Consider the following 12156-nt stretch of genomic DNA (forward strand, 5'->3'; position numbering starts at 1 on the left):
TATATATATATATATATATCGTGTGCCATATTAAGTTATCAACCTTCTCAAATACATCTGTTTTTGTTGCATGTAAAATAATAATAGAGTTATATATTACATAGAAAGATAACTAAATAAAAAAAGGGTTTTAAAGATAAAATATAACATATTAGGTAAAAAAAAGTAAATATTTAATATAAATTTCACCTCAATTTGCTCAACATTAGCAATAGATTTGGCACCGGAAATCTTCATACTTGAGAAGTGTTATTTGCCATATAAAATGCCCCAAATTTTCTACCATAATCATAGGTGTCAGCGGTAGTAATACTACAAAAGTGCATTTTCTAGTCAAATTAACTGGTAAACTAGAAAATTTGACCCGTAACAGACAGATTTCTGTTTGCTGATGTGGTATATTCTCATTGGACACTCATGAACTATATAGTACACAATACCATTAATTCCCTCAACAAACACTCATTTACCTATAATTTTTTCTTGTTCGTTTTGTCACTATGTGATTAAAAAAGAAAAAGAAAAAACAACAACAAGAACCAAACACATTGTGAAAATGTTGATCCCTCGGAAACTTTTTACTTCTCGAAGCTCTGACAAGCTTTTATGACCAAGCAAAAACCCGATGATTCTTGAACCAAAAGGTAATAAATCTGAAAACCCACAACTTCAATTTTCTGTTCTCAGATTTATCTCTGCTAAAAATCTTACCTTTCATCATTTACAACATTATTTGTTTTTTCTTCGTAATCTGACTGGAAACTGAGGGTTTTTTTGATTTGAACTGTAATGCCTGGTTTCAATCAATGATTCTTTGAGCTCCCAGTAAAGTTTTTGTTAATGGGTTTTTTTATTTGATGTTAGAAATCAATATTTAGGCTTGGAAAGTTTGGATCTTTGGATGTGGGAGCCTAGATTTAGGGTTTGCATTTGGTGTTTGTGTAAGGATTTAAATTGGGTTAGTTGAGCACCATGGATGGTGTTGGGGAATCTTCTGAATCTGGGAATGGAGTGTCTAGTTCTCAATCTAAGAAAAATGGGTCTTTTGGTGAGGATGATAGTGATAGGTGCCCTAAGCAAGTGTCACCTGTTAGGGGTGGTGGGTCGAGGAATACAAGTCCATTGGGTCGTGTAGGATCAAGGAACACTAGCCCTTCGAGGCAGAAAGTTATTAAGACCAAACCGCGCGGGTTAGATGAGGAAACAGCTGCTACATTTGGTAAAGCAGTTCACCCTGATGTTCAAATGGAAGATAGTATATGGGCAATGTTGCCAGAAGACTTGTTGAATGAGATTTTAGCTAGGGTTCCTCCATTTATGATCTTTCGTCTACGTTCTGTTTGTAAACGTTGGAATTCTATTCTTCAAGATAGTAGTTTTCTCAAATTTCACTCGCAAGTGCCATCTCATGGGCCTTGTCTTCTTACTTTTTGGAGGAACTCTCAGACCCCACAATGCTCGGTCTTCAGCTTGCCGTTGAAAACGTGGTATAGGATTCCGTTCACGTTTCTGCCTCCATGGGCATTCTGGTTGGTTGGGTCTTCAGGTGGTCTTGTTTGCTTTTCTGGTCTTGATGGGCTAACTTTCAAAACTCTAGTTTGTAATCCCCTCACACAAACTTGGAGGACGTTGCCAACTATGCATTATAATCAGCAAAGGCAACTGATAATGGTTGTTGATAGGACAGACCGATCCTTTAAAGTTATAGCCACTAGTGATATATATGGCGACAAATCTTTACCCACCGAAGTATATGATTCGAAGCTCAACATATGGTCACTTCACCAGGTAATGCCTGCAGTCAATCTTTGCTCCTCAAAGATGGCATATTGTGATTCCAAATTGTACTTGGAAACCCTTTCACCACTTGGTCTAATGATGTATCGGCTGGATACTGGCTACTGGGAACACATTCCAGCTAAGTTCCCACGGTCTTTGTTGGATGGGTATTTAGTTGCTGGAACTCAGAAGCGTTTGTTTCTAGTTGGAAGGATTGGCCTTTATAGTACACTTCAGAGTATGAGAATTTGGGAATTGGATCATGTAAAAATCATGTGGGTGGAGATTAGCAGGATGCCACCAAAGTATTTTCGAGCTTTGTTGAGGTTATCAGCTGAGAGGTTTGAGTGCTTTGGTCAGGACAATTTGATTTGCTTCACTTCTTGGAACCAAGGGAAGGGCCTTCTATATGATGTGGATAAGAAGGTTTGGTCATGGATTGCCGGCTGTGCCCTTCAGTCATACAACAGTCAAGTTTGTTTCTATGAGCCAAGATTTGATGCTTCTATCTACTGAGGAGGAAATTTTGCTATGTGGTGTTAATTTTTATTTTATTTATTTTGAGGGTGAGCATCCTCGTTTGGCATCTTCTCTAATTTCTTCTGCACATCCAAGAGGAAGGTTCTTCACACTAAGCTGGTCAGTTCGTCATTAATTTCTTTCAGCTTTTCATGCCATATCAGTAATGAAGATGCATCTGAAGAAACCAGTTTTGTTGGCAAGATTTTGACAATTCAAGGGTGATAGTGCCAGGACTTTGTAATGTACAATAATTGAGTATGGTTTTAACTCAAGGGCTGGGCTTGTTAAGGAAGTAAATGGATGGTGACATCTAGGGAAGGATCGCAAGTGGGCAATTTTCTTTTCCAACTCCTGTAAGATATTTAAAATTGATTTGTACATGCCAGCTACATATCTTAGATCTTAATACTATGTTGCTCATTAATTTACTATACAATGATTTTTTTTTTTCATTTATGTGGCCATCATCTTGGTTTATATATTGCAAGTATGTTACTAAGTGGTGAATTGTTTGTCTTTTTGGCTGCCACTTTTACGTGCTTTTGTGTGCTATTAGAAGCTCTTGTATGGTCAAATTTCACATTTTTTTCTTGTTCGGACTGTGTCTTTTATAATGGTTATTATGTTGACAGCCATTTGTTATTTGTTGTTTTTTTTTTTTTTGATAAGTAACGAAAAAAATATATTAGAGAAGAACACAGTCCCGTACATAGGAAATGTACTAAAGAGGCAAAAAATCAAGAAACCAAAAATCAAGAAACCAAATTACAATGATCAAGCAAAACAGGAAGGGAAAGACAAGAAAAAGATTGTAAAATACTTATCAAAAAAAAGAAAAAGATTGTAAAACTAAACACCATTCCAGAAGAGTAAAAAAGAAAAAAGACTTAAACTCAAGAATGGACTGATCGCGACCCTCAAAGCTTCTAGAATTCCGTTCCCGCTAGATACACCACATCAAACAGTGCGGCACCATCCTCCAAATCACTATATTGTGATGACGCTTGAAATTGCAAGCCCAACAATGCAATAGATCCACTACCCTTTGCGGCGTCACCCAACAAATACCAAACAAGCAAAAGACCATACTCCACATCTCATAAGCTATAGGACAGTGAAGGAGGAGATGATCAACAGATTCCCCACACCTTTTACACATATAACTTTGGTTCTTTTACTTCTGGGATCACCGACCTTATGAATTTTGTTGTGTTCATCTCATTTCATACTATGTATATTTAGTTTGCTGCCTTCACCCATGTGACAAAGGACTCCACATTTTTGCATTGCTTATGTCATTTTCAGAATTTACCCACTAGTTCTATAGCAAATGGGCTTTTTGACTCCAGTGGTTCAGTGTAAAGCATGACACTAAAGTTTGGATTCAGCAATACCCTAAAAAATTATTTAAGGGGGGGTTGTTATACTAAACAAGGTGGACTTCTATAGGATGACAATGGTATTTGAACTTTGAAGTACTTGATCATATATCCTTCTATGTTAGACTGTTAGTGGCAGTGGGGATATCTGCTGAGCTCTTATGGTAGCCATAGTTGGATGAACTAATACTTTAAAGCTGTCTTAAGTTTTTGTTATTTACTTTTTTGTACTGAAGTTATGGATATCTAGTATCTACAGTTTATGTTTATAGAAGAGACTGACTATGTGCAAAGACTAATGCTATTTTAAGAATGTTCATTGGGCTCTAGTTACTGTTTGCTGAGATTTTTCTAGGTTCCAAATTTGAAATGTTATTTCTTTCTTTTTTGATAAGTACATTTGAAAATTATTATTATTATTTTTGTATTTTTTGCTATAGTAAAGGTGGGGGACTAGTGCCTGTGGGGAGTTGAACCCACATTCATCCATGTGGGGAAAGCTGGAGGTACCATACCAACTAGAGGTCGGGTGTTCTGTTCCACTTATTTCATTAGTACAGAAAGGGATACTTCTCAGAAACCATGTCATGTCTTCCAGATACATGCCAACCTCCAAATGGCTGTTCATATCCTACCATTAGGGTTCTGCAGTTTGTAAAACATTGTTGGTAAAACATTAGAATGAATTGAAAAGTACCTAATAGAGCCCATAGATAAACCTGGGTGCTAGCATATGTTTTGTGATATTTGAGCTAGGTTTGAGTGTCGTGGGTTCAGAACACACTAGGTGTATTTGTAATTTTCTAAAAAAGAAAGAGAAAAAAAAGAAAGGGTCCATGCCTGACCACTATACTTCTGTTATCAGTTCTGCTTATTAAGCATATGCAAGAAGCACTTCTCAAATTTGGTGAATGGGGTGTGGACCAATCAGTACCATCATAACTCGTGCATTTCTAGTAATCCAACAATCTATTTAATTTACATCTACTTTGTTACATGCCAACCCAACTAGTTGGATTTATGGCTTTGTTTGAGTTGATTCTAATATGTTTTGTAATATTATAGCATACTCTCTCTCTCTCTCTCTCTCACACTATGTTAGTCAATTGAGTTAACGTCTTAGTTAAGGTTTAGAATGTTACAGCCATAACCACGAATTATTAGAATGAGCAGTTAGTTGTCTAGCCCTGTAAGCATGAGCAGTTACTCACCCTAAGCTATTCTTTTTTTGATAAGTAACGAAAATTTGATTAAAAAATGAAAAACAGCCAACCCGAGTACATTGGGAATGTACTATGGGGGCATAAATCAATAACCAAGATTACAACGATCAAGTAAAACAGGAAGGGAAGAACAAGAAAAATAACAAAAGACCACACTCCAATCGAGGAGAGTGCGTAAGAAAAAAGACTTAAGCTCTAATATAGAGCGTTCACAACCCTCAAAGCATCTAGCATTCCTTTTGCGCCAAATACACCATAACAAGCAATGAGGCACAATTCTCCACAACTCTATATTTCTATGTTTTCCAAACTTACCCTGCCAAGATTCAAACAACTCAATAACCTTCTGAGGTATAACCCAATGAATTCTAAACAAGCAAAACACCAACGACCACAACTCACAAGCAATGAGGCAATGAAGAAGAAGATGATCCACTGACTCCCCACAATTCTTACACATATAGCACCAATCAAGAACTAGCACACGTCGTTTGCGAATGTTATTTGTTGTTAAAATCTTACCTAAAGAAGCAGACCATGAAAAGAAAGCTACCCTTAGAGGAACTTTCGATTTCCAAATCAACTTCCAAGAGAAGGATAAGATGGTAGGAGGATAGAAAGAAAAATAGAATCCTCTAACCTCAAAACCTCTACTCCTTGCTGGCTTCCAACACAACCAATCCGAACCCAATCCCCGTACCGTCGAAGAGTAGACCATATCCTAAGCTATTCTGGACTTTGTATGATCAATTGTCCCCTCAAGTCATGGCACAGAACTTTCACTTTTGCAGTCTCTAAAAGAGGATCGTGGACGGCATTACCCCAAATTTTTTTACTTGAGTAAATATTATAAATTGCTTTCCACTTTCTCTTATTAATTATGAGTTTTCACCATTATATTATACTGCAAGTCAGGTGAAAGCATATAATGCAGTACTTTTCATGAGTTACTAGCAAGTGAATCATTGATGTTCCGTCTGGTTGGGAAATGATGGAAAATTGATATGGAGGAAACGAGGGAGGATGTATAAGGGGTGGGTGAAGAGACCATACTCCTGAGAATACTTGGAGAGAAAATGTTTCTTCCATGAAACTTACTATTTTGTTCCTTTTAATTACGATTTTTTTTTAAAATTTTCTTGACACCTAGTACAAGACCATTTTATTTTTCTAAAAAGAAATCTACAAAGAGTATGATTAGGAGTTTATTTATTTAATTTTTAAGATGTTTTTATTTTTGTCATTGTATTTAATTAAGCTTATCAAAATATTATTATTATTTTATATAGAATGGAAAGATAATAAAATAAAATAATAATGAATATGATGTTTTCATCTCTAGTTAGTTACTTGATGATATATTAATTTTCTTACTCAAAAATCAAAATTAAAATTACTTCTTATTAGAGTATAACAATAAATATATACAAATCACATTTTTATCACCTTTCTTTTCTTCTCAATATATATATGTGTGTGTGTGTGTGTGTGTGTGTATTCATTTTCCTGTCGTGTGCGCGCACACACACTTATATATAGTCACTTATTCCATCCTTTTTATGCTTTATAAAAGTTGGCGAATGAGCATTGTCTATGTTGGGCAAAGTGGTACCTTCTTTTACCATGAACCTCAGGGTGGGGTTTAGGTATTAGGATATCTAAACTAGCTAAAAAAATTAGGGGTAAAATACTATTTTGGTCTTTAAATTTTACAAAAAGTTTGTTTTTCATCCCTAAACTATAAGAAGTTCATTTTTAATCTTAAACTACTGAAAATTTTCATATTTTATTCTTGAACTATTGAAAAAGTGTTTTTTTTTTTCATTCTTATTTTTGTCTCTATACTGTTCAAAAAACTCTTTACAAAGTTTAGGAATGAAAAAAAGAACTTTTTAAAATTTAGAGACGAAAAGCAAACTTTTAGTAAAATTTAGGGACCAAAATAGTATTTTACCAAAAAAAGAAAAAAGAAAAAAAGTAAGACATGTGAAAAGCATTCTTTCATTGTTCCCATGACAACTGTGGCTGGAGAAATTTATTTGTAATGTGACCTTGGGCTAAAAAGTCCATGATATGGGATTATTGTGCAATCTAAAACAACAAATGTTATATAAAATGCTGCCTCTTTTTTTGATGATAACTAATTACCTTTTCCTTGGATTAGTTCCTCAATTTATGGGTGAAAAATCAATTAATTTTTTTTGGGTAAATTTACACATGCATTTAATGAGTTTTAAATCTACAACCTTACCCATTCATCCTTTTTAATTGAGGGAAGATGTGCTATTCGAACTAGAGCTCATAGGGTTCATTGGCACTTCATCCATCGTATGGGTGATGCCCACTAAGGACTAGTGTACTAAGGTCCTCCTGCATACACCTATAAGATATTGCTTCACAACTCCAAATTTGTGGAACGAAATGTCATTTCTTATACCTCTTTATTGATAATTGAATGAATTACATCAATGGATCAAAAGGAAAAAACATGGTTTTGGTCTTCGGCACAATCAAAGAAATAAAAAATTACAAGACTTTGGTCTTAATTATATTCTATAAAGTAAAAGTTTACATTACTTTGTTTCCTAGTTACAATTTAGAAAATAGAAGCAAATATGATATGAAAATGGTTTACAAATTATAGATTTGAAATCTAAGGCTAAGTTGCGAAGATGAGAAGGTGTTAGGCACTCATCCGCTCGATTTGTAGATTGGTCTTCTAGAAATAGATGACGATGCTCTTGATCCAATCAACATGTGACAATGTAGGATAGGCTTAAATGCTAATTCTAACATTAGAATTAAATAATACCCTAATCTAATACATGATCATGTGAATAGAATAGTGTGTGTGTGTGTATATATATATATACTACTGTAAGTACTTTGATGTATATCCAATAAACAACTTCTGTTTTCAATACTTTGAATTATTTTGATATACAACTGCTTGGCTGGTTCTACCGCCTTACTTTCAATTATTATTTACTTTGAATTAATCTATATATCTGCTATTTGTTGTGCTTCCGCCTTCTGCGCTGTCGTCGTCCCCCTTTATGGTATCAGAGCCATATATCTGCTATCTGTTGTGCCATATATATCTCATTATTGTCAAGTAATTGCAAGTAGTCAACAAGAGAGATATCCATATTATCATAGTATCTATCATTCATCAGGACACTGTGACAATTGGCAATAATTGTTGGCAACAAATGAGTAGAGCTATTCTTTTGTTTAATAAAGTTAAGATGTTTATTAATATTATGAGTTTCACACTTTGCACAAAATTTGAATTTTACTTTTTATCCAAAATGATCAGTAATAATTCCATCATCCTCAGTAAGGAAATGATACAAAGAGTTAATAAAAGGCAAACCAAGAATTACTTTATCAGTCATGTTTTTAACAAGTACAGAGGGAATTTTGAAGGAAACATTATCACAACAAATATAAGCATTGTTTAATTCAAACTTGATTTTCATTTTAGTTCCATTAGCAGAAACTAATCTTTCAGTAGATTTTTCAAAATATTTAGAAGGAATCAGTCTTTCTTGAATACAATTAACATCAGCACCAGAATCAATCATAGCAAGAACATCAAAAGCATAATCATGAGCAACAACAATTTTGACTTTAGTGTACCATTTGTGCGGCATGTGTTTAACAAGAGACAATTGATTATCAATCAAATTAATCAAAGTACGATCGAAACATTACCGAGAAGGAGAAACTTGTTGATCGGATTCTTCTCCGTCCTTTTGCTCATCATCATCGATTGGTGCTTATCCATAGTTTTATCAATTTTTAGAATTAACAATTCTTGTTTAAGATGATCATTATCATGTTTAATAGTTTTAACATCATTTTTTAATTGGATTATTTCTTGTTTAGCAGGTTTTTATCTCATGTTGAAGATCATTGTGACAGCTTATCTCTTTTGATTTATTTTTATTAAATCTTTTCGAGTTTCTTCAAAACTTATCGTAGAATTAGGTCTTTTAACCTTATCTTCTTTTGTTAAGTTTTTCAAAAACTTATCAAGATAATCTTTCGCAAATTAGGATCTTCAATCTTACTTATCATTGTTAATAGTAAATCATCATTCTCTTTACTTTTGGTTAACATTTTAATGATTTTAATTACATTACAACAAGAATCTCTACAGCCAAGTTTAATATTAGGAGATTTAGAAACATCACTACGGGAGTGATAATCGAATCGAGATGAGGAGGAAAAATCCTCTTCAAAGGAATCAGTTGAAGCAGCAGATTCAAGAATCTGAAATAATTCATTTTGATCACTATTATTAACGTTCAACATGTTCAACTTATTTTTCAACTTACCAGGCTTTTGGGTACAGTCTTTACTGTACAAGGCTTTCGAAAGACAAAATTATTTTGCAGATACTTTCTTGAATGTAATAAAAAAATCTGAATCAGGTTTGTAATAATTGTTGGCAACAATTGAGTAGAGCTATCCTTTTGTTTAATAAAGTTAAGATGTTTATTATGGGTTTCACACTTTGTACAAAATTTGAATTTTACTTTTTGTCCAAAAGGATCAGTAGTAATTCCATCATCCTCAGTAAGAAAAGGATACAAAGAGTTAATAAAAGGTAAACCAAGAATTACTTTATCAGTCATGTTCTTAACAAGTACAGAAGGGGTCTTAAAGTAAACATTATCATGGCAAACATGAGCATTATTTAATTCATATTTTATTTTCATTTTAGTTCCATTAGCAGAAACTAATCTTTCAGTAGATTTTTCAAAATATTTAGAAGGAATCAGTCATTCTTGAATACAATTAACATCAGCACTAGAATCAATCATAGCAACAACATCAAAAGCATAATCATGAGCAACAACACTTTTGACTTTAGTGTACCATTTGGGCAGCATATGTTTAACAAGAGACAATTGATTATCAATCAAATTAATCAAAGTACGATCAGAAACATTACCAGAAGGAGAAACTTGTTGATCGGATTCTTCTCCGTCCTTTTGCTCATCATCATCAGATTGGTGCTTATCCATAGTTTTATCAATTTTTAGAATTAACAATTCTTGTTTAAGATGATCATTATCATGTTTAATAGTTTTAACATCATTTTTTAATTGGATTATTTCTTGTTTAACAGTTTTTATCTCATGTTGAAGATCATTGACAGTTATCTCTTTTGATTTATTTTTATTAAATCTTTTCAGAGTTTCTTCAAAACTTATCGTAGAATTAGGTCTTTTAACCTTATCTTCTTTTGTTAAGTTTTTCAAAAACTTATCAAGATAATCTTTCTGCAAATTAGGATCTTCAATCTTACTTATCATTGTTAATAGTAAATCATCATTCTCTTTACTTTTGGTTAACATTTTAACAGATTTAATTACATTACAACAAGAATCTCTACAGCCAAGTTTAATATTAGGAGATTTAGAAACATCACTACGGGAGTGATAATCAGAATCAGATGAGGAGGAAAAATCCTCTTCAAAGGAATCAGTTGAAGCAGCAGATTCAAGAATCTGAAATAATTCATTTTGATCACTATTATTAACGTTCAACATGTTCAACTTATTTTTCAACTTACCAGGCTTTTGGGTACAGTCTTTACTGTACAAGGCTTTCGAAAGACAAAATTATTTTGCAGATACTTTCTTGAATGTAATAAAAAAATCTGAATCAGGTTTGTAATAATTGTTGGCAACAATTGAGTAGAGCTATCCTTTTGTTTAATAAAGTTAAGATGTTTATTATGGGTTTCACACTTTGTACAAAATTTGAATTTTACTTTTTGTCCAAAAGGATCAGTAGTAATTCCATCATCCTCAGTAAGGAAAGGATACAAAGAGTTAATAAAAGGCAAACCAAGAATTACTTTATCAGTCATGTTCTTAACAAGTACAGAGGGGGTCTTAAAGTAAACATTATCATGGCAAACATGAGCATTATTTAATTCATATTTTATTTTCATTTTAGTTCCATTAGCAGAAACTAATCTTTCAGTAGATTTTTCAAAATATTTAGAAGGAATCAGTCATTCTTGAATACAATTAACATCAGCACTAGAATCAATCATAGCAACAACATCAAAAGCATAATCATGAGCAACAACAATTTTGACTTTAGTGTACCATTTGGGCAACATATGTTTAACAAGAGATAATTGATTATCAATCAAATTAATCAAAGTTCGATCAGAAACATTACCGGAAGGATAAACTTATTGATCGGATTCTTCTCCGTCCTTTTGCTCATCTTCATCAGATTGGTGCTTATCCATAGTTTTATCAATTTTTAGAATTAACAATTCTTGTTTAAGATGGTCATTATCATGTTTAATAGTTTTAACATCATTCTTTAATTGGATTATTTCTTGTTTAACAGTTTTTATTTCATGTTGAAGATCATTAACAGTTATCTCTTTTGATTTATTTTTATTAAATCTTTTCAGAGTTTCTGCACAACTGATCGCAGAATTAGGTCTTTTAACCTTATCTTCTTTTGTTAAGTTTTTCAAAAACTTATCAAGATAATCTTTCTGTAAATTAGGATCTTCAATCTTACTTATCATTGTTAATAGTAAATCATCATTTTCTTTACTTTTGGTTAACATTTTAACAGATTTAATCACATTACAGCAAGAATCTCTACAGCCAAGTTTAACATTAGGAGATTTAGAAACATCACTACGGGAGTGATAATCAAAATCAGATGAGGAGGAAAAATCCTCTTCAAAGGAATCAGTTGAAGCAGCAGATTCAAGAATCTGAAATAATTCATTTTGATCATTATTATTAATGTTTAACAGGCTCATCATTACTGTAAATAGTACAAGGCTTGAAAGCTAGTCCTGGTTCCTAGTTACAAGCTTTGTAGTGAGATATCTTGATCTAAGGAGGTCCTAGAGAGAGTTCTAAGGGAAAGCCTAGAAAAAGATTCTGAGTTTAACAATAAGGGACAACCCCCCTTATATAAGTGAATAAAGTAGTAAACAGTACAAAGTAAATAATGACATTTTACTATTCACATCAGGACCCGTGAGGGGCAATAGGAGCTGCAATAGGAGCGCAATATCCGGAAGGAATCAAATCGGCTTTTGAGACCGAAAGTAGGTTGGCTGGTAGTGCCAAAAGTATCAGCAAAATAATTTTGTCTTGAGGTTCAATACAATTTTGTCTTCCCCCTTTAGCTCTGATACCATAAAGGGGGAAGACGACAGCGCAGAAGGCGGAAGCACAACAGATAGCAGATAT

At 33.3% G+C, this 12156-nt stretch overlaps 1 protein-coding gene across 3 annotated transcripts; it reads left to right on the top strand.

The window, feature by feature from the left end:
• The first annotated feature begins 476 nt into the window (after positions 1-476).
• On the top strand, positions 477-4627 carry LOC142616542 (F-box/kelch-repeat protein At5g15710). 3 transcript variants are annotated; one of them, XR_012840960.1, is made up of 3 exons: positions 477-2654; positions 4121-4204; positions 4245-4626. XR_012840960.1 is itself a non-coding variant. In XM_075789565.1 (1 exon), exon 1 carries the CDS (start codon positions 973-975, stop codon positions 2293-2295), a length of 1323 nt encoding a protein of 440 aa, XP_075645680.1. In that variant the 5' UTR covers positions 477-972; the 3' UTR covers positions 2296-2753. The 3 variants fall into 3 exon arrangements, 1 of the variants encoding a protein (XP_075645680.1); XR_012840993.1 differs by having other exon boundaries at positions 4126-4627; XM_075789565.1 differs by lacking the exons at positions 4121-4204; positions 4245-4626 and having other exon boundaries at positions 477-2753.
• The last annotated feature ends 7529 nt before the right edge of the window (positions 4628-12156 follow it).

The sequence above is a fragment of the Castanea sativa genome, chromosome 1 (genome assembly GCF_040712315.1).
Source record: "Castanea sativa cultivar Marrone di Chiusa Pesio chromosome 1, ASM4071231v1".
NCBI classification, from domain to species: domain Eukaryota; kingdom Viridiplantae; phylum Streptophyta; class Magnoliopsida; order Fagales; family Fagaceae; genus Castanea; species Castanea sativa.